The following is a 23,210-nucleotide window of genomic DNA, read 5'->3' on the forward strand; positions in this document are numbered from 1 at the left end:
GCAATGAGATATTAATTTCAGCTGTGTAAATTGACTTTGCTAGGGGTGAATCTGAAGTCAGATGCTCTATGTGACCTTTATTTTTTTCTTTAGTGTATTATTTATCTGTATATAATTATTCTCAAAATGATTTAAATGATTCACCCATTCATACTATGAGTCATTTTTAGACTAACTAGCCTACTTAAAAATATTTTTTACTAAGGGCTAAATAATGAGTGTGTGATTCCTAGATGTTTCCGAGAGATCCTTATCTGTAAACTATCCTCAGTTGTCAGGAAACAAGTTATAGTTTTGTCTTATTCTATAAAATCATAATTTTTAATCATAATTTACTATAACAGAAAATGTAGGTTTTCTGTGAAGTGGAATATTTAGGATTTAGTGAGAAAAGTGACCTTTAACAATTACGTTCTTTATCATATACATACACTTGTGTTTGTCTGTATATTTTGTAAAACACATTAAAAACTGTTTTATGATTTGTACACTCAAAACAACAAAAAAAGTTAGATATACTTTAATAGGATTTAAGCAGATTGTTCACTTCCAATATCCAACTGCAGTAGATTCTTTGATGGTTAAATCTGGCTGCTAGTTCTTATATATTAAGCTGTACTTAAAATCTCAATATTCACAAACACATACCCAGCTATTTTAAAGACTCAATTCTCACATCAGAATTTCTACTCTGAGAAATTCATTTCCAAAAATACCAGCACTTATGCCAAGATAAAGTTCTTGGTAGCATCTGGGCCATCTCCAGCTGCGTTGTTACAGGGAATAAGTTGAAGGTTATACAGCACTAGACAAACTAGTCATTTTTGAAACAGCTATTATAAAAGCTCTGGTTGCACACTGCTAATTCTGCCTCACTTCTGTAGCATAAATGGGATGTCTGCCTTCCCCTAATTAACTGTGACCTTTCTCCATCACCTTATAGATGGAACTAAGAAGTCATAAAAATTAGTTTTAGACCTCAGTACAGGACTTTGGAGAAAGTTCCTTTCAGTCCATACATAATAGTAATCAGATTTCAGGATGACTGATGTTATTAATAGTTCTCACTCCTTTAAAGGCACCATTGTGTAACCATCACATACAGAATGTAAATATTTGTATAATAACTATACAAAGGATTGTTTTAAATTGATCCTTTGAAATTCAAACAAGTTCAAAGGATTGTTTTGACTACAAAGTAGACTTCTAGTGCTTTAGTCCCCTTTCAACAAAGGAAAACCTGTCAGGAAAACATGCATGGAATATGCAGCAGATGCAGTTTGAACCATGTATTTCTGGACAGCTGCAGTTGGCTTTTCCATACAGTACCTGAATCAGCAGTTTCAGCACAGTGTTCATGGAAATCAGATGGTTTCTACAAACCTAACCAGGAACAGTAAAATAATACGTGATCACTTTAAATTCAGGTTCAAATTTCGCTTCACTTATTAGGTGTCTGTACCTCCACCAGAAATAGTTCTGGTGTCTCAGGAAAGTAAAAGAAAGAAAAAAGAACCAAAAAAACCAAACTTCACTTCCCTGATCCATGTGTGCTTTCTAGAAAACTTTTAGGATTGTGCCTTTATCTTGAGAATAAGTGAGCCATGCTGCCTCTTGTTCTTGAGATCTTCCACTTGCAATTAAATTAAAATGATTTGTTAATGAGACTCCTTGTATCAATATAAACCATGTTGCTAGACATCTTCCTTAAGGCAATTTCTATGAGTGTTTCTTCTTTGGGAAGGCTTTGCAAGCCAGACAGGTATCTGCCAGCCCATTTTAATGTACCAGTACAGGAAATGTCAGGGTAAGTAAAATCAATTAACTATGATCTGATATGCTCGTGTAGATAAGAATTAGGACTCCTGCAGTGAATTTGCCTAAAGTAGCTGGGCTTGTGTTCTAATTTCGAATACTAAGTCAGTCGATCACTGACAGGGCCCCACAGAGACCTGATTGGCACACGCAGTGAAACTTTACCCAGAGCTAGTAACAACAACATATGTTCCCAGAAGCTGCTTAGGAAGCTCTTTAAGCACTGGCGAGTATCTGTGAAAGCTTTAGACCTTGAGAGTAGAAATAAGGACAGCAGTAACCTCCCAATGGAGGAGTAGTGGCAGAACTATATGCCTGCTTTAGCAATAGCTACTAAATGGATTAAGGCTAATACTTCTGTATACAAACGTAGGAGTGGTTGACATTCAGACCAGAACTCCAGTGCATACAGGAATTCTCTTAATGGGAGAAACTGTAAGGGGAATGAGTGTAAAGGGAATCTACACTAATATGTACCACACATAACTAATATGTGAGATTCAGTGATAGTATCCTGACATGTCTTTGTGAAATGCCCACTTTCCGCTTTTATGGTCTGTATTCTTTCAAGACTGTGGTGCAATAGCTGAAATATCAGCATTTGAAAGGAATGTCAGAAATCATCACCGAAGAAGCATTTCTGCTTTTGCAGAGCATCAGATGCTCATGGCCAGAGGAGGAAGAAAATGACAAATTTTATGCTAAATATTTGTCAAAGGAGAATTATTATTATTATTATTATTATTATTATTATTATTATTATTATTATTATTAATATTAATATTGATATTTGTAATGCTTTTTTATGATCAGAGAGCTGGTAAGTTGAACCATGCATGTAATGAAAGTTAGCAGAAAGCAAAAAGATTAATTGTGTTATATGCCTCTTAAATTAGGACGCTGCTTACCTTTTGGAGATGAGAGGAATAAAATCTTGACCTGACTACAGAAAACTGTAGGAATGGAATTAGTGCCACATTGTTGCATGTGGGATAGGCAGTAGTTGGTAATGACAGCCTTGCCACAGTGTTACTTAAGTAATTTCTCTTCAGAGCAGATGTGGTATCTGCTCCTGATGTGCTGCTAAGTAGCACTTCCTGGCACTGCTGCTAGTTGCAAAGTGTGTTTGTGCTCTTGAGACAGCCTGTTCTTTTATACCAAGGTACTGCAAGGTGAGTCTAGCGTATGATGTGCATTTCTGTACAGTCGCATACCCAGATGCAAGCTGTGCATTGGTTTTGTACTACATGCCTCCTTTCTGTGTGGAGCAGGCATGAACTTACAGTACATTTCAGTTCCAGAAGGATCACTTTAGAGAAGAGATGCAATTGCAGCATGACTTTAAGTTGGCTGTGTTACAAACAGCAGTGAACTGGCAGCAGCCCAGTCTCAGTTGCTGATGGTGGGACCCAGAATACTGATATTTTGGCTTATGTAAAGGTTTATGCTAGATCACTGCTACCTTGGATTTGAGCAGAATCCCATTTAGAAATTGCTTGTAGATTTATATTTTTGGAAAGCAGATTCTTGTTTCAGGTGAAGTACCAGTGAAACAAATAGATCTTTATAAGCATACAGATAGAGCTTTTTGAAATTCTTGCATTTCTTTCCTCAGACTGATAACTACTCGCACTACAGTTTTATATTGGTTCTGCTGGTGACTGAACTGGAAGATGTTTAAGCAGGCAGAAACAAGGAAGGGAAGGGGAAGTTGTGTGTGATGCTTTCTTCTTAGTCATCACTGGAATATAAAATTTATCAGCATTGTGTGCACCTCTGTCTATATGGATAAATGAGTGCACCTGTATCTTAGTATTTATTTAACTAATTTACGTATTATTTTTTAAGTGTGGACGGGGGTACCATGCTGTTAATTATATATTATTTATTATCAGTATTATATATTCTTCTTCTTATTATTATATATTATCTATTTTAAATAATAAAAGAAATCTTCTGTAAGAAGAAATCTGAGGAGGAGAAAAAGTGGCTGATCATCAGCTGCAGCAATAGGTGCTTTTTGAGCCAAACTGAGCATCTTGATGCCAGCCTCTTTAAACCAGAGCAGAGGAAAGAACAAAGTCATGTAGCACTGTAGTTCAGATTCAGGCAGACTGAGTTGAACCTTGATTAATTCTGCATGTTGGAAGCTGTAATAGGAACATCACGAGAAATGCCAGAGAGGTGCTGCAGCCAGAGTAGCTCTCTCAGTTCTGTGCAAAATAAAATGGTTGAGTTTCACTGTGGTTGATTATAGGACCTGCTCACAAACAGCAGAAGCCTGGGATTGCAGCAGATTATAGCTGTGTGCCCCAGCAGCACTTCTCAGCTGAAAAGTCAAAGGAATGAAAGTGAATTTCATTCTTCTAAATCCTCTGCAGTACATAGGACATGAATTCCATGTTTGTCAAGTAAGGTGATCCTAGCTAAAGGTGCTGATTTCTTCAGTAGTGCAGAGGAGCTAGTATTGTGGAAAAAAAACCAATATAGCTTATAATTTAACGACATTTGCATCACTGAATCCATATTTTACTGAACTAAGCCAGCTGTCTGTTCTTAGGTCTGCTTTTTCTTTTAAAATTATTTCTCAATACAAGTTGCTTTTATTTTTAGACTAGCTACTCGGGACTAAGATGGAAGGTTAGCTATATGAAGTCAGGTACTATTTTTGGTTCCGCATTAGTCTTCCCAGTTGTGCCACTAAAGGAAAGAATCTGTTATGCTGACTTATTTGAGCTGCTGTGATTAATGCCTCTGTGTGCAAAGATATAATTCTGGTAACTGAAAATGCTGTGTTTTCCTCTTCAGACAGACTGGATTATGGTCATGAGTTTAACATCAGTTAATTCTGCTTCCAGTTTCCAGTTATTTCCAAGTTTGGTAGGGCTGTTGTTTGTATTTCTCTTTGAATTGAGAAGTGTGGTTTGGAACTTCACTGTCATATAATACACTGAAACAATCAATTCCTTTTTCAAGTAGTGGATAATACTGGTTGTGCCGGGGTATTTTTTGTTACAGAGAATGATGGCATGTTTTGAATAGTGTGAGTGAAAATTATTAAAAATTTACAGAATTTTAATCCCTCTCAACTGTAATTGTTCCTATATCTAAATATCTGCACATAATTAGTGCAGTATCTGAAATACTTCTTTGCAGAAAGAGGTCAGGTCTTCCCTTTGGAAGACTAATGAGTGGGCCTTGCCAAAAAGTCCTACAGTACTGGAAGATACATGATAGGAGCACACATATTGTGCATATTTCTAGAGCTTATTTTTCTGGCAGTCATTTCCGTTGCAGTGAAGCTGATCCATCTGTTTGAAATGCACCCAACTGCAATCTCCCATTTCCACATGTATTCATTTTCTGAATAAAACTCTAGAGATATTGAAAAATAGATGCAAAAACCTGTTTACATTTAAAATTAAACTTAAATGTGGTATGTGCTGTATTCTGTCATCTGTTCCACATAGCTGCATGAGCTCTGGTGCCCTGACCAGTCTGTTCACGCAGTCTTTCTGCACTGTCATACTGTATTAGGCGTTTCCTGGGCTTACTGCCAAACTTTTTCCATTTACAAGGCAGCAGGCAAATACTTAACATTTGTTTTCTTTTTTACTCTTCAGATTCCCTGTAGGACAGAAGGATTTTGTCTCCTTCATTTTCACTGCTGTTCCTCATCACAGGGTATCTGTGAAAGAAGGTTCATTTTCTGATTACGACTTTAAGAATGTGTCACAGTCCATGATTAAATAGTTATTTAGGATGCTGGCCTAGGAGCATTATTCTTCTTTTCTTACAGTCTTTGTTTCAATATCTTTTTTTTTTTCTTTTTTTCCCCCACTCAATATTTACAAATTCTTTTAAACACATATTCAAGAAACTTAATTATTTTCTCACTGTCTATTGAACTTAGTGACAGAAAAGGCAATCAGACAATGCCTTCTGGATACTGTAACCTAGAAATCAGATTATAACATATAGCTTTATGGCAATGTCCAGCAGCTTAGTGAGGGGACGCTGCTTGATCCATCCATACAGAGAAAGAAGATGTTTTCACAAACCAGCTAATTGAGGTTGTTAGGTTGGTATTAGAGCATCTGTGTAATTGATAAAAATAAATAATTTTTAAAATACTCTTTCTTTGGTACAGAAACATAAGAGATTAGTATAAAGGAAAGTCTTTCAATTGTAAAGTAAATTTGCTGGTCTCAAAGTCACCAGCATGCACAGGCATATAATAAATCAGGTAATGAACTTTCTCGTTTTGTAACAGTTGTTAGTTTTGCATTCTTTCTGTGTGACCTGACCTAGTTAAGCCTCAAAGATGCCAAGTGCTTCTTCTTTGCCTTATTATTATTTATTCTCTGCCTTATTATTTATTATTCTGCCTTAGATTCCAGATTTACCACATGTTCAGTCTAGCAGTGTTTTTGTTGCTATTCCTGTGTACTCTAATGTGGGCTTCCATGCTTGCCTGGGTCTTGCACAGTTTATTTTTCACCTGTTTCTAATTCACTTAGCATGGTTGCCCTTGACACTGTAATTTCTGCCAAGTGAACATGTTATTAATTAGAAAGAATACTGGCAATTCCAGTACTTTTTTTTTTTTTTTTTTTTTTTTTTTTTTTTTTTTTTTTAAGAAGGGTATATCAAGGATTCACTGGTTTATGACTTTTCTTTGTATGTGTCTTCTTCCAGGATGTATCCTGGCTACTGGTTTGGCTGTTCTTTCACAGTTTACTGAAGACCTGTCAGGAAATGTATTTCAGTATAAACAGGCAAACATCTGCCTTAAGCTAGTGCTGAACCTCTTTTGTTCTGTTCTCAGTTTCAGTAGTGAAGGACACTAATGGTTTAGTTACTAGTTAAGAACAGTGGTTAAACACCTTTATCTCTTTTGGCTTGGTCAAGTTGTTCGGTGGAAATGCAGAGACTCAGGGGAAGTTCCAAGGTATGAAAAGCTGTGTTAAAAACACAGTGCTCAGTAGGAAGGGGTGGAACTGCCCTTTTCACCTTCCCCTTTGAGTTCCTGAGGATGCTCGGAGGAAGTACTTCCTTTTGAAAGTTAGGTCTGCCCTGGTGAGCCCTGGTGATGAAACTGAAATAGAAAATGGACAACTGCCCTATTCCTGCAGGACTGCTTTGCTTGTACTTTGCTCTTTAGAACATACACAAACCCTTGAACTGTGGCAATGCTAACTTAGTTTGAAAAAGTGAAACAAAAATGCTGATTAGAAAGCTAGCCTGTAAAAATAGACAAATATTTTACTTTTGCTTACTCAGAAAGAAAAGTTGATGCAAAAGGCAAAACTGTCAGGACAGTACAGCTGTGATCTGGTCCAGTCAAATAGGAGTTGCATTTCTCAGGAGAAAATCACACACACAGAATCACACAGAATTACCCGGGTTGGAAGGGACCTCAAGGATCATGTAGTTCCAACCCCCCTGCCTATCAGGGCCACCAAACATACACCTTTACTAGATCAGGTTGCCCAGGGCCCCGTCCAACCTGGCCTTGAACACCTCCAAGGACGGGGCATCCACAACCTCACTGGGCAGCCTGTTCCAGGACCTAACCACTCTTCTAGTAAAGAACTTTCCCCTAACATCCAACCTAAATCTTCCCTCCTTCAACTTAAAACCATTTCCCCTAGTCCTGCTATTATCAGCCCTTTCGAAGAGTTTACTCCCTTCCTGGGAGTAAGTTCCCTTCAGGTATTGAAAGGCTGCAATGAGGTCACCCCGCAACCTTCTCTTCTCCAGGCTGAACAAACCCAACTCCCTCAACCTGTCCTCATAGGGGAGGTGCTCCAGCCCCCTGATCATCTTTGTGGCCCTCCTCTGGACCCTTTCCAAAATCTCCATATCTTTTTTGTACTGAGGGCTCCACACCTGGACACAGTACTCCAGATGGGGCCTCACAAGAGCAGAGTAGAGAAGTCGAGACCTGTCAGACTGAAGGTAGTAGCCTGGAGGTTATATCTAGTTCTGTCATGCTGACATTTAATATGCTTTTTTTGGTATCAATTCCTGTGGGGAAAAAACAAACAAAACAAAACAAACAAACAAAACCAAAACTACACTGCATTTCTTTAAGAGCTTCAGCCTTTAATGCTTGTTACTGCCACTGAGCTGAAAACACATCCACAAATCCAGCTGCTTCTCTTAGCTTTTCCTTTGCCTCATATCTTAAGCACTTCCTTTTTCAAATATTTATACCATATCCATACATACTTCTTTTCCTGGAGTAAGTAAGTATAATTTTTTCTTTACTGTTTAAAAAGAAATGAAAATAATCTTGTCTATCTTTTCCAGTTTGGATGTTGTAGTTCAATTTCCATCTGATGTGGGGATTTTGCCATCCAGAGCAGATTTCCCCTGATGCAGGGTGTGGCTCTGCAGGCTTAAACTGAACAGTCCTGTTGCTGATGCTTCAATTGAATCAGCCATGCTAAATTGAACCAGGCCATTTGACTTTACAGCTTATTGTTCTATGTTTAGAATGAAACATAGCTGTGCAGCTGCAATAAATAACAATTTATTCAGTGAACTCTTGGCTGGAGGGTGTTGATACTGATCTGCTGTGTGGTGTTTTCTTAATTTGTCACCAATTGTATTATCTGTGTTTCAAAGTTACATCACAAGTGCATGTGTTAAAAGCTTGAATTTTGTCATATTAGAGCTTGAAAATAGTTAAAGTCCCAGGTAATAGTTAAGGAACACAATACTATTTACTTCAATGTGTAAAATTCTTTCCATTCCACATATATGTGTCTGGGACAACAGGATACCTTAAGGATATCTTTTCTTTGTGAGCTGTTGCACTGTTATTTGGCATGAATAAAGTAAAAACAGCATTGTCATAATCTGCAGATGAAGAGGTCAAATACTGTTATGCTTTTTATCCAGTTTTGCTACGTCAAGAGCAGTATTGTTGGCTGGGCCTTGCGCTCTGGTTGCCAGTCATTGCTTTCTGCCCATTACTTGTCCTTCTTCTGGCTCACAGTGTGACACTGGATGCTCTGACTTGGCTTGAATGTTACTGGTATAACATTATTTCTCCCATGGAAATATATACCATTTCTTTATGAAATAGACAGGGGAAAAAAATAGATAGATGATAATTATTTTTTCAATTTCTACTATGTATTCTTGTGCGAGGAAACTATGCATAAATCTATGGAAATAAATACCTTTTTTCTTTTTTCTTTTTTTTTTTTTTTTTAATTCCTTTATTCCTTGACATTTAGAAAAGGTTTTAAAGCACACTTCCAAGGCTATTCCAGTCATCTTTTGTGCAGATATTTGTAGATTCATTGGTATGCAGAACTGCTCTATAAGCAGCAAAAGGATGCTACCACACATGATATCATACATCCCCATGTACTTTCCACAATCTGACATAAGAGGGAGAAGCTTTATATTAGAACCAGATTCATTTTAGCACAGCATTTAAGTGTGACCAGCTCAAAACAGCTAATACAGGGGCAATAGAGGCACATGCAAAAAAGTGATGGGTGTACAGAGCTTGTGGGAATGGCCCCTACTTTGGGACTTCATATGTGAGCTTGTGCTTCACAGAGTGCTTCCTTCTGTTTCCAGTGGTGCATCCAGGATGACTATTTTGAACGCTTTCTCATAGCTTTTCTTATATTGGTGGGTTTGAGTTGGCTGTTGAGTTTTCTGCCCTCCTGCTCCTTTCAGGTGGGAAGGATGTCTGGTCTTCTTTTTCTAAAGCTTGCTTCTGCTTCAGTGGTAATGCATCTGGCAAAAGGAAGAAAAAATTCTGAAATCTCTGGAAATGGCAGAGTTCAGTTATTAGTAGAGAGGCTTATTAAGTAGAGGGGAACACATCCCATGTTAGCAAAACTCTTAAATTTGTGCAGCCTTTTGAATCAAGCTGACTGCCTCTTTGGTAGCAATTTCAAGTGTAGCTCAAAATGTCTCTAGGCAATGTGAGTAGATCATTGTCGAGAAGATAAGATAAAAATAAAAGGATTTTGTCAGTGGCTGGAATCCTTTGTCTCCTTAACACAGTGAAAGAAATACTCAGTACTGCAAGTGGCACAGCATGAGGATGGTACTGGAGGGGCACCTGCTGCTGTTCTGGGTAAGCTGCCATGACAACTGTGCTGCTTCTGGCTGCCTGGTCTCTTCTTGCAGAGCACACAGGGTCATTGGTATTCTGAGTGCTGCCTGCTGCAGGCAGCAGCAAACCCTCCCTCCAGATCTGCCAGCATTTGCCATTATCACCCCGAGTAAAATATGCAAATGGTGCTGACAGGTAGCTGGAAAGGAGAAATACCCGTTTCCATAGAAACAGTTATTTGTTTCACCTGTTTAATTAAATGGTTTTGCCAAATAGTTCCATCTTTCTTAGCTCCTGCCTGTCTTTTATTCCCAAATCTCATTCACGGTATGCAATGTTAAAAATAATGTTAAAAATAACAGAGAAGGGGTGGGGAAGACTGGGAGAGGATGTAAAGCAATTACACAAGAAAATATTGATCAGATTAGTTTTAAGAATTATCTTGCTACTTGTAATCATTTTTTTATTTTTATTTTTTCTAAGAGTATATTAAAAGCAGTTCAGTGGGATTCATTTTGTGGCATTATTGGTTTTAATTTGTTCTAAAGTAGATATTTACTCCTACACAAACTGACTTCTTGAGGGTTGGTTGTTTTTTATTTTTATTTTTATTTTTTCTGTGATCTTTTCTTTTGTTCCCTCAAAGAAACTAAAGCATTTATCTTTTTTAAAGCCTCATCCTTCTTGAAATAGATTTAACATTATTACTTTAACAGTTAAAAACAGAATGAGCTGTAAAGGGCATGGAAGGAACTCTGCATTTTGTTTTTTCTTGAACACTTTTAATAGAAGGGACAAGTAGTGGTTTGGTTTGTTTTTATGTGACATTTAAAGATGAAAATTAAATGCCTTAAAGCGTTAAAAAAAAATATTACAGAAGCAAAAATTTTATCAGTTTGCCCACAAGCCACTAATGCAAGAATACCAGAAGCTTCAGTGCTACCACTAGGGTTTCTAGCTGCAAAGCTATCACCATGCACATGTAGGGAAAAGTACAGGTATACGTGGAAGAGAAGGTTGTCTTGGAGGTAAGGAGCAGTAGTGTTTACATTCTTGACTGTGAGTTTTCCTGAATATGAGGAATAGCTGAAGTACATGAGAACTACAATGACTGTTATTATAGAAGAACATTACAGTGAAAAGGAGTACACAAACTTATTAAGAGTTGCTGACTACTGGAAGATTTAGCATTTGAAAATACTATGTTTGTTTATTTTACTCTATGTTTTTTGCCATTAAGGTTACGTGCTTGCAGGACTTCTTTGGAGATGATGATGTCTTCATTGCATGTGGACCTGAAAAATATCGGTACGCTCAGGATGACTTCGTTTTGGATCACAGTGGTAAGACTGCGTTTCCTTAACCCATTAGAATCAGTCAAATTCATTCACACCTCCTCCCCTAACCTCTGGTCACTTTTCAAGAGCTATGTGATATAACAGAATTGCATTTTAAAAGGTTCACTTACATTTCTAATTTTTCTAAAATGAGTTATAAACATTTTCTTTTGACAACTGTGGTCTACAAGATGGTCTCCGTGTTATTGTCTTCATGTGAGTTTTGAAAAATCATATACGTCACTGCTAATTTCATGTCTCAGATTGTCCTAATAAACAATTCATATTTAGTTCTTGAATGCTGTAGACCAAATGTGGAGCTTGTTTATACTGTGAGAGTTTTGTGGGTAACAGTAATTGCCCTGGCAAGAATCGTCAGATTATCTGAGGGTGGTTTTGGATTTTGTATTTATGCTGTTTTTTCCAATTGTTATAAACACTGTAATTTCATTACAAAATCTTCTGTTATATTAAATAGTGCAGTTACATGTCTAACCACAGTGTTTTGTACACTTGAATGTGTTGGCAAAATCAGCTCTTTCCCATTTTGCTGTTATTGCCAGCATGCTGTTCTTCTAGAACTACCTAAGTACCTTGATTCAAATAAATAGTATTTTTTACATAAAATTTTAAACTAGCTGAGATCTTGTGCAGACAGAGGAGAACATGACTGTACCACCTCACACTGCAAATTCTAGTCTGGGCAAAAATATAAATACTTTTGTAGATCTTGTGGGTATAAGTTTGCTTTTCCCATTCTAACATGCACTAACTCAGTATACTGATTTCCTTACTGAGAAACTAGCGACTGGGGGTTTCTTACTCACTTGGTCTCTTCACCTTCAATGGTCCTTGTTTTCTATAATACTCTGGAGGTCTTAACAGATAAAAGTAATTTCAGTAAAGAGTGGATCATGGATTGGGCATACTGCTTTATGTGTCTTTTTTGATGATGACTTGATAGCATAGTAATGGCATTGCCATCATAGTGATGAATAACAGAGACAAAATTAAGAGGTAAAATGATAAGATTAGATGGGGCGAGATTTGCAGTAGATGCTAACTGTAGGAATTTAAAATTTTCAAATATGTCAATACATATATGATTATTTACTCCTTTCCTATTTGGGTTCTTTTATTTCACGATATATAGTTGATGGTAAATTACAGTAATCTGTTGTCTCAGCATTTTGGAACCAATAGGCATTTTTCACCTCTTCAAAAACTGTTCAGAACATCAGTTTCTTGCAAGAAAAGGTAAAATAAGCTTGCTGCGCACTTACCCTATATGAAGCAGCCATTACAGCACACAGGATTTACTGAACTATCAGAGGAACATTGTCATTGGCTAACTGCCATCATTCAGCCGTGCGTAGGTACAAACTTGAATAATGGTCATAACCCAAGTTCAAGACTTCGAATATGACATGCAGAATGTTACATAAAGCATTTGGCTCAGAAATATTTTTATGACAGGTGGGTCAATCCTGAGATTGACTGTCTCGTTTAGTTTGGCAAGCATATTTGGAAAATACTGATATTCTTTTTCTGGATAATAATCAGAAACTGCAGGGTTTGCAGGAAGCTGGTACATTTAATTTTGTTTGAAATTCATCTGCTTGGTTTGCAGAATGCCGTGTTATGAAATCATCTTACTCCCGATCATCTGGCATGAGGTATTCTGGGTCCAAAAGTCCAGGACCTTCACGTCGAAGCAAATCACCTGCATCAGGTACAACTTCTAGGATGAGCACATAAAATACTCTAGCAGTTGCTTAAAGGGTTGAAAAAGCTACTGGCTCTTTGCAAAGTACAAGTGCTGTGCTTTGTTTCCTGATAAAAATATTTTATCTGTTTCTCACATAGATGTAATCATAGAATCACAGAATCATAGAATGGCCTGGGTTGAAAAGAACTTCAGTGATCATCCAATTTCAACCCCCCTGCTATGTGCAGGGTTGCAAACTACCAGACCAGGCTGCCCAGAGCCACATCCAGCCTGGCCTTGAATGCCTCCAGGGATGGGGCATCCACAACATCCTTGGGCAACCTGTTCCAGTGTGTCACCACCCTCTCTGTGAAAAACTTCCTCCTAATATCTAACCCAAATCTCAGCTGTCTTAGTTTAAGACCATTCTCCCTTGTCCTGTAACTATCCACCCTTGTAAACATCCATTCCCCCTCTGGTCTATATGCTCCTTTCAAATACTGGAAGGCCACAATGAGGTCTCCCCAGAGTCTTCTCTTTTGCAAGCTAAACAAGCCCAATTCCCTCAGCCTTTCCTCATAGGAGAGGTGCTCCAGCCCTTTGATTATCTTAGTGACACTCTTCTGGACCCACATCCTTTCTGTACTGGCGGCCCCAGGCCTGGACGCAGTACTGCAGATGGGGTCTCACAAGAGCTTAGCAGTGGAGGACAATCACCTCCCTCTCCCTGCTGGCCACCACTTTTTTAATGCATCCCAGAACACAGTTGGCCTTCCAGGCTGCAAGCGCACACTCCTGGCTCATGTCCAGCTTCTTGTCCACCAGGACCCCAAGTCCTTCTAATAATACTGGTTTATAATAAAATACAAATTTATTTTTTAATCCTGATAAGAAATGTTATTTCTATTTATTAATTAACAGGCACAAAAAATTCCATTTTAAGAAGATTGGAATAATTTGTGCCAACAGTTTGCCTAGGACATGCTTTCAGCACAGCAGTCGATTTGCTTGAAAACTTAACTGTAGAATGGCTATGTGTTTGAATTGATGTTTATAGGTGTGTTAATATAATTCAAAAGCTTTTTCCTATATAAACCAAATAATGTCAAAATACAGGATTTTGTTATTTGAAGCAAGTTTAGGAGCTATTCTGGAATACAATCACCTATTGACAGAGATTTTTTTTCCTGTACTCTGTATAATTTCAAAGTAAGGTTTGTGTTGTGTATTTGACAGAAGTTTGACTGACCCCCATCCGTTCCAAACACTGAGTCTTTTATACAAATAAATAGAAGGGAGAATCTTGTTTTTCCTATTTTAGTTCTGCATTTAATTTCTAAATATAATAAAACTTAATCGATTTCCTTCTCTCAGACCTGGAGAAGTAGCCCTGAAATCAAACCACTGAATATGTAAATATACTGTGCTCTGTTTCAATTGTAATTTTATGTGCATAAGTTCCTGTGTGTGTATTCAAAACTGCAATATGTTTCATATTCTCACATCCATATCAGTATTTATTGCTTAACTAATGCTGGTTAAAGTCATTTTATGTCTCTGAGATCTTTAAAAGTGGAATATTTGTCATCTATTTACAAAGTTGGGATATTAATTGAAAAGCCTCAAACAGTGTTTTTCACAAATGATTTGTATTTCATGTAATGCTGTTAACTGTGATGAGATTACACGGAATATATAAGAATATATAGAATGTATATATAGAATATATTCATTATCAACAGGGAATTTTAGGCAAAATATTTAGAAATCAGCACTGTCATTTCCTTACTTATTTCTCCATTGGCCTCCATTAATTAACCTCCATTTCAGGTTAATCTGAAAATTTATCAAAAGTGTCTCCTGTTTATCCTTCTATTTACTTGCTTTATTTTTTCTCATGTAGATTTTAGTTATCTTTTTTTCCCTTCTTTCTTTCATGCATGTTCAGGGCTGTTTAATAACTTCTCTCCTTAATGTCTTTTTCCTTTGTGTCAAACATATGAGTACAGTTAAGAGGGGTGGCCACTACTCCAGTGCTCATTCTTCAGCAAAATCCCCAGGTGAGCCATTACTGTTATGGCTGTCTATCACTAGCGTGTCTCCTTCCTCTCCATTTCCACTTTCCTCTGCATCTGTGCGTATTTTTAAGGTTGAAATGCACATTTTGCATTTACTGAGCCAGAGCCATAATGCATCCAGTGTTTTTGTGAAAAGTTGGTCTTTGACTGGGATAATCTAAATGAATCTTTATAGTTGTTTGTTGGACATCTACTAATGGTGTCAGTGTTAAAATTATAAAGGTATAATCTAACTACAAGTAGACAAGCATTCTGAGAAACAGAATGTATGTGTATATCACAATAGAAATGTTCAGCTAGTGCAAAAATACAGGGGTAAGATCTGCTGACAAGAGAGGTGCAGAAATGCATATGACACCTTTTATTTGCAGTCTCTTTCTCTCCTTTTTTTCTTGTGGTGTTTTAGAACTTAGGCTGGAATGACAAGAAACCTCTTTCAACCTTCAGTTCCAAGTGAAAGTTTCACCAGTATTGCGCTAAAACACTAGACTTCTTACAAGTAATACATGCTTTCATTAGCAAATAAGTTGTGACTTTGGACCATATTAAAAGTTAACAATTTGAAAGTTATTCATAGGCTTCACAGTTTTCAGCATCCCAGTACAGTAAATTGTCACCTAACATGTACTATTTAAGGAAAAAAAGAAGATCTTTTTTTTTCTGTATATTCAGGCTGCTTTATATGTAGAAATACCCAGAAGTACTTATACTTAGAAAATAGTTAAGAAAGGTAAGTTTTCTATATACATGAAATAAGTAGCAAATCAACTTAGCAAAGAAGCTAATTGTTGAAAATAAATACAGGTTGCTTGTGTTTTCTAAGTTAAATTAAAAGAAAAAAAGAAGAAAAAAAAGAAGAAAAAAAGTACAGCTGTCTGCAGGGGGGTTGGACTTGATCTATAGAGGTCCCTTCCAGCCCCTACAATTCTTTGATTGTGTGTTGTATAATCACAGAAGGAAAATAGTTGGAAGGAACCTCAGTAGGTCATCTAATCAGACCTCTGGCTCACACTTGTCCAGCATGCACAGCTAAGATACTAGTACAGAGATGTATTACTGCAAGTGTATGGTGGGATATTGTTCCATAGAAGAGGGAAGATTGTTAACCAGCCAAACTCACAAGTACAGTTTAGTGGTGGTTCTGCCCTTGCTTAAAAGGATGACAGTGACATAGAGACATTTAGAGATGACTTATAGTGTAGGCTTCAATTGTTATGTTCAGGGAAGACTGTCTTATCTGTGAGTTTCATATAAAAGAATTTGTGAAGAAACAAAAATTGTTTTGCTTCTGTGGTAATAGTTGGTCAGTTTGTTGTTCACATACTTTACAGCTTGGAACTATTTCTAACAGCATTTACTAGCCCTTCGCATTTTCCTGCTTGCAAATTCCTTACAAAACAAGGAGGTGCTGACATGCCCAGTTCAAAGAAGTTTATGTAAAACGAACTGATAAAAAGTACCAGATTTACAGATCTGCGGGAGGGACATATGCTTCTAAATTCATTTTACTTCTTTAAAAATGCACTTAAGCTGAACTTACTAATCTATTGCTCTTGTGTGCAGCTCTTGTGTGCAACCTGTGTCAAGCTCAAAACTATATACTAAATATTGATAATTTAGTATTGAAATACTATAATATCTATTGCAGAAAAAAAAATAAACTTAGTCCTGCAAATGGTTTGGGAATCAAATGAAAAGATTTCGAGGCAGACTTATTCCGTAGCTAAATAGTTGTACCTTAACATCGCACTTGAGAGAGAGATATGGTTATGAACAAAAGGAATTTCTGGAAGTTGCAGTGCAGTCAGCCTGGTCTACCAAGTAGTAGACTGCTGAAGTTGAAAAAATAGTACTGAGATATGCTCAAAAAACCAGCAAAAACAAACAAACAAAAACCCAGCAAAAATGTTCTGCGTTCTGCTAAATGTTACATCTGAAAAGGGAGAAACAGACAGCCACGTGTTTCCACTTATGAACACGTTTTCTCCCCATATTTTGTGCTATTTCACAGTAAATTATGGAATGTAAAGGGATTATGTCTATTAAAAAAGCTCTCACGCTTGCAAAGTACAGAGCTGACTTTTTAAAATCCTGGAAGAGCAATGTGATATTTGTGTATTCTCTTAAACCCATATCTAGCCGCATGAGTTTTGGGCAAATAGTTGTGCGGCATGTGATCACGTAATTTATTCCTAAATGCTGATGAGTCTGTTTTGATCTTTGTGTACAGATTTTAGTGATACCTAGTCAGAAAGAGATATTATGTTTTAAAGCTAGTTAGGTGGGTTGGTTTGTTTGTTTTTAATCTTCTTCCACTTGTTTGCGTGGCAGTTAATGGAACCCCAAGCAGCCAATTATCCACTCCAAAATCTACAAAGTCCTCCAGTTCTTCACCAACAAGCCCAGGCAGCTTTCGTGGACTCAAGGTAAGTACCAGAACGATAAAAATACTCTATTCTCTATTAATTGATGTATTAAAATAACACTGAATAATAGTATAAATAAATAAATAAATAAATAAATAGAAGCTATAATTTTATAGAGCAGTCTTGCTAGTATGAGATTAAAGTTGAGGTCAGAGTGGAAAAGGGAGCTGAAGAAAGATTCTTGTATTTTGTCTTTGGTTTGCAGGATGGAGAAAGCTTAAGGAAGACTGAGGGTGGTGACAGTGGTTTGAATATGCCTATTTATCCTTCAGTTTTTGCACTGTTTTATAGATGGCATAATTTGTCTGAGTAACTTATATCTCCCTACCATGTATTAATGTAGTAGCCTCTTCTGATAGCTTATCATCCTGCAGCACTGCTCAAAATTTCATCAGAAGCACCCTTCCTTCACCTGTGGCACACAATTTCACTACTTAATGTGATCTCCTGCCAGAAAGCATGAGAGCGATTCCTTTGAGAGCTGCCTAAAGTCTGGCAGATTTTTCTCTGTGCTGCACCAAGAGAATTCTCTGCCTCTCGTATTTAAAAACAGAAAAATATACAGTTCTTAGAGGCTGCCTGCAGCCTTTTTCTAGGTAAAATAAAAGGAATGGTCTGGAGCACACAGCAGAGAATCATACTGCTGCATGTGTGCAGCTGTCCTTTCAAGGAGAATTTTCTTATGGAATTGTGAATTGCAGCTTTTGTGAAAACACACTAGATGGCTTTGTCTCTGATTATTATGATCAAGAAATAACTCCCTTTGGTGAACACAAGAGTTGTGAAGAGGCTGCATAATTCTGTGGAGAACTGTTGTCTGAATTAAGGGTCTGGCAAAAGAAAGTCATTTGAATAGTATTTAGATCTGTTTTTTGACATGCTAATTGTTACCATGTCTTTGTTTTGCAAGGAGTAATCTTTTCTCTAGATACTTGAGAAAAGACTTTGATTTCCATGTTAAATTTCAACTGTTTGGTTCATTGAGACAATTCATGTTGACGAGCTGTACCATTCCATAACGGCTTTTTGTCCAATGCAACATAGATTGATCCTTGTTCATAAAGCAGTTTCAAGAGCTGCAATAATTCAGATACTGAAAATTGTAGCTGTGGTGTTAAATTTGTCTTGAAAGCTCTTACCATAAATCTATGGTAAAGGATGCCAAAACTAGCAGACATGAGGCTCTCAGCCGGTCAGTGCAATACTTAACAAATGCTCATTACTGAAATTACAAGTTTAGAAACTGGATAATTAGGCTTTTTTGTTTTTTTCTTTTTTTCTTTTTTTCTCCTCCCAGTAAGTTGTTCAATAGATTAAAGCTCTATTGAGAAGGAGATAATTCTGTTAGTGGCAAGCGTTTTTCTGTGACGTGGACATGTCTTGTTTTCCCTTCACTGTCAATTTCAATGAAGTAGGTTGCTATACCTTTTCATCTAGGAATTTAATTGATGCTATATATTAATGAGTTTTCCTGTCATGTAAGTCATTCCTATGTCTCCATAGAAAACAGCAACTATAAATGAATAATCTCAGACCTTATGTATTACTGAAGTAACACATTAGTGGGTAACCCTTGTTTTATCCCATCGAGATGTACCTGTTCAGTAGAGATTCCAGCTGTGTTCCTGAGACTAAAGATAGAAAAAATTAGGGGGTGGATCTCTGGATAATTTCCAAAAGGATCAAGAATGCTGTGCAATTTCCCAGTTATGTTCTAGTATTAATGACAGTTTCAGTGGTAAATATCAACATAAAACCAGTAACAGGGAAGCATTTTTAATACAAAACAAGATTATTTTAAGAAACCCATTGCTATTATTCTAAGATTGATCTTGGCCAATCCAATGACGAAAACAGCAGGAAAGCACAGACAAATTTTAGTATTTTGAGATTACTGATGCACCTTATTATTGAAGAATTCATTCTTGCTACGACTGCATCACTGCACAGACAAGTAATCTGGTTTCCTGCATGTATTTAAAGGCACCGTGACTGCAGCAGAAGAAAAAATGAGGATGTAAACAAATACTTTGGCAGACAGTGAAGGTATAAAGAATATTTCCAAGGATTTCTTGCCTTTGGAAATGCAGTATTAAAGATGCCTTTTCCTTTAAAATGAAACCTTCCCAGTCAACAAGGATTCCTTCTTCTTTGCAGTGCTTGATTAGCAGAAGTGCAGAATCTCCTTGCAGGAAACACAGCTTATCTTTTAAGGGAAAGTTTTTACTTCTGTTCCTTTTCATCTCTCCAAATAAAGCGCCCATAAGCTATCAATTGTTCACTGCATACATTTAGCCAGTGTGCTCTACAGTGTTCCAATTTTGCAAAAGTGTTTAAAAAATTTTCCTGGACTGTGAGATGACACTGAAATCACAGGAATGTCTGCTATGGTAGCAGAATAATAAACACTACACAATTTTCCCACAGCCTTAAAAGCCTTTAGTCTAGTAAGTGAAAAATAAAGATACTGCACTGTTGCCTTTCGACTACAGCTGCATGAATAAATAAGAGCAAACGTTAAAGACGCACACAAAGTTGTGTACTACTGTCCTTTTGTTATTATCTATTTTTAACCTCACAGTTTTATCCCATTACTAAGCATTTTACTTTGTAGAGGGTTTGAGTCCTGTTCTGTAGACAGGTCATATTTGATTTCTTTAGCTCTTGTCTTTGGCTCTCAATGTGTGTTTATAGATTCAGATGTGTAATGCCATAAAGGGTACTTTGACTCCTAGCTCATCTGGTACATGTGTTAATAAACATGACACGTATCATAAAAATCTCCAGAGAATAGAATAAGAACAGTAGTGTTGTAATGTCCTTACTTGGATGTGTTTTGTTGTTTCCTATTGGAATTAAGTACCATGAAGTCTTACCTTTTTATTATTATTATTATTATTATTATTATTATTGTTATTATTATTATTATTGTTATTATTATTATTATTAAATTAAAATTATACTTTGCAGTTGAATTAGATTTAGAATTGCAGGTATTCTAAATAGTAGTGTCTGAATTTGTATATTACTTCTTTGACTTACTGAGCAAATGATCAAAGAGAAAGGGCATTAAAACCCAATCCAGAAAATAAGTTAAGCACTTGCTTAACTTTAAGCTATTGATTAGTCCCTTTTACTTCAGTGGGAGAGTTAATTTACTTAAAGTTAAACATGTGCTTAAGTGATTTGAGAGATTAGTACCTATCTTCATCAAGGCAGTAATCTTTCGTATTGTACATGTTTATCTGTTAGCAATTGCATATTAAGGATATATGCAAGGAAGTATACAGCCTAGACAACAGCAGTTCTGAGAGAAGTTCTTTAACTGTTCCTTTTGGTAAACTTACAACTAAGCTTCTTTCTTGTTCACAAAGTAGACTGGACTAGTAGATAGACTTGGCTATTCTGCTCTGGGAGGAAAACCAATGTTATCAGCTCCATTCCTCTCATCTCTGCCTCAGCTTCTCTAAAAGCTTTATATAATGTGGCCTAAGTCAGAATCTCTTTAAGAGAAACAATGTTGCCAGAGCAGTGCAACAAAATGTATTTATATTGTTTTTATCTTAGATATTTTTTATAGTATTGAGCACTGTAATAAAGCACTAGCACATGCATGTACAGCCATGCCCACCAGACCAGGCAATTTGGAGACATAAGTTTTCCTTTTCTATCCAGACAAGTAAAAGACAGACACAAAGGCACCTTTAGGTGGGAAGCTGTAACACTGCAGAAAAAAAAGCCCCATACTCTAGGAGGCACTATCTCATGTAGCTACCAAGAAGTTAGTTATTGAATATGGAGAAAAAACACCAAAACATTTCCACAAACATCTGTATCGTAGACAGTTCATCCTACCTGCGTGCAAAGGTTAGTCAATTAAGGTACCATTCTACTTCAATCAAATATGAAATTCAATCTGTGGATCCTTCCTGAGACTCTTGTTAGATGAAAAGTAAAATCCCATCAGTTGTACAGTTATCTCAGATTACCTTTTTGTTCTTTCCACCTTTACCTTCTAAATACAAACACAAAGTTTACATAAATCTTACAGTACTGTATTGGCCATTTGTCTGTTATATGGTAGAAAACAGGTGTTTTACCATCAATGAAGTAATAATATTACCAGGGTCTGAATTTTCTGGGACTTGCATATGAGTGAGAAGGTGGATTTATATCCCATGCACACTCTGCATGGTGTAAGGGGAGCAGTACTGAAAGAAAGCAGTAGTGTTGTGTGGAGTAGAATACAAATGGAGGAGTTGCTGCAAAGTCTAATCTGCATGGTGATCATAGATTCCATTTGTATTCACTAGTGTATCAGTGTGCATCCTTTTCTTTGTGCAAATACAGTCATGACTAGTGAACCAGTCAAGTGGGATATCAGTGGTGCAGCATACTCAAAATACCACGCATCACTGGGAAGCTTAAATGATTAGAAAATATCTTATTAATAATTGTTACTTAACCGTGAGTCACTTGTTATTAACTCGCACCTCTTTCCCACCTTTTTTGGCTGATCTGATGTACTTGTACATCATAGACAGCTGAAGGATTTATGTCTACCCTGACACAGCAGGGAAAGTCTAGACTAGTTTTGCTGCTGAGGAACTGAGACCCATAGACCCAGTTCACAAAAATGGATAGAATGGGTTTGACATCATCTCTAGAGCCACGAGGTAAATTATTATTGGCAGATCTATGGTTAAGTTGCTGTTTCAGGATCTGATCAATCAGCTCAGCCACAATAGCAGCATTAGACTTCTTCCTTTTCCTATTCTCTTAGCTTTTTTTCCTGCTCCTATTTGTTTCCTTCTTGTAAATATGGTGGTAGGAAGGCATATGCCTAGTCATGCTCTGACCTGATTATAAGGATGAAGGAAGGTGGAAATGTGAGCTAGGTATTCATTTGTATTTTCACTCATTCAAAAGCCCAAATGGATTACTGATGTTCTAGTTTGACTGATGTCTATGATTTTGTAGGGATCTCTTCTGTTACCCATTTCATACTTGAAGATGTGACTGATGGGATAAGAGACTGACTCATGATTTTGCATCAGGGTCAATTAAACCAAGTGTCCTTGTTCCTAATCCTTGTTAAACAAACAGCTCAGAAATACAGCTGCATTAACACAATCTCACTTTAAGTTATTAGCAGTGAGTAGTAGTAGTAGTAGCTGCCTCATTGCTGTTTGATGCTACTGCTATGCCAAATGCTAGTAACCAGAATTGTTTTAGAGGCTCTGCAAAATTAACTTGTACAGCTGTACAGTCATACAGCTACTGTACCTTTAGCTGATCTGGCAGCTCAGCTGCCACTAGAAACTTAAGCATTCATTAGCATTTCATGAGCCTTTAGACAATATCCCTATCTGTCAGTTCAGTTTTTTCATTGACAATAGTGTTAATGATTTAAAATATTCTGCAGTGTAACCAGACAATGTCAGCTAAATGGAAAATGCTGCATTTGGATTCCTGGTGTCATGCAAAGCCATTTCCACAGACACTGAGCTTAAGGCAGGGAAGCATTTTAATCCTTGATGTGGTGAGCAGTGAGAACTATTGTAATAACCCACGAAGAAAACAAGGTATTGGAAATTCACAGAACAGCAAGAAATACTACATAGAGTGGGACAATGTAATAATTTTATATTTAGATTAATTTTATTTTATACTTAATAATATTTACTAAATTAAAAAACTACATTTATCTGTAATGGGAGCAGTTAGTACACAGAACAGATCAGTAGCTTTTACTGT

General features: G+C 36.9%; 1 protein-coding gene across 5 annotated transcripts in view; it reads left to right on the forward strand.

The window, feature by feature from the left end:
* Positions 1-23,210, forward strand: part of DCLK2 (doublecortin like kinase 2) — a 71,696-nt gene that overhangs the window by 23,739 nt on the left and 24,747 nt on the right. For 3 of the 5 annotated variants that reach the window (XR_001554836.3, XM_015861111.3, XM_015861113.3), the window contains exons 3-6: positions 11,145-11,247; positions 12,872-12,973; positions 14,959-15,009; positions 17,359-17,453. Coding sequence is in view for 3 of the 5 variants with exons in the window: in XM_015861111.3 (XP_015716597.2) it covers positions 11,145-11,247; positions 12,872-12,973; positions 14,959-15,009; positions 17,359-17,453 (351 nt within the window). In the remaining 2 variants the exon portion in view is untranslated. The remainder of the gene's footprint in view (positions 1-11,144; positions 11,248-12,871; positions 12,974-14,958; positions 15,010-17,358; positions 17,454-23,210) is intronic. The other 2 variants (XR_001554837.3, XM_015861112.3) reach the window with 1 other exon arrangement.

This window comes from Coturnix japonica, chromosome 4 (genome assembly GCF_054131305.1).
Source record: "Coturnix japonica strain WE chromosome 4, WE-NBRP24, whole genome shotgun sequence".
Lineage (NCBI taxonomy): Eukaryota > Metazoa > Chordata > Aves > Galliformes > Phasianidae > Coturnix > Coturnix japonica.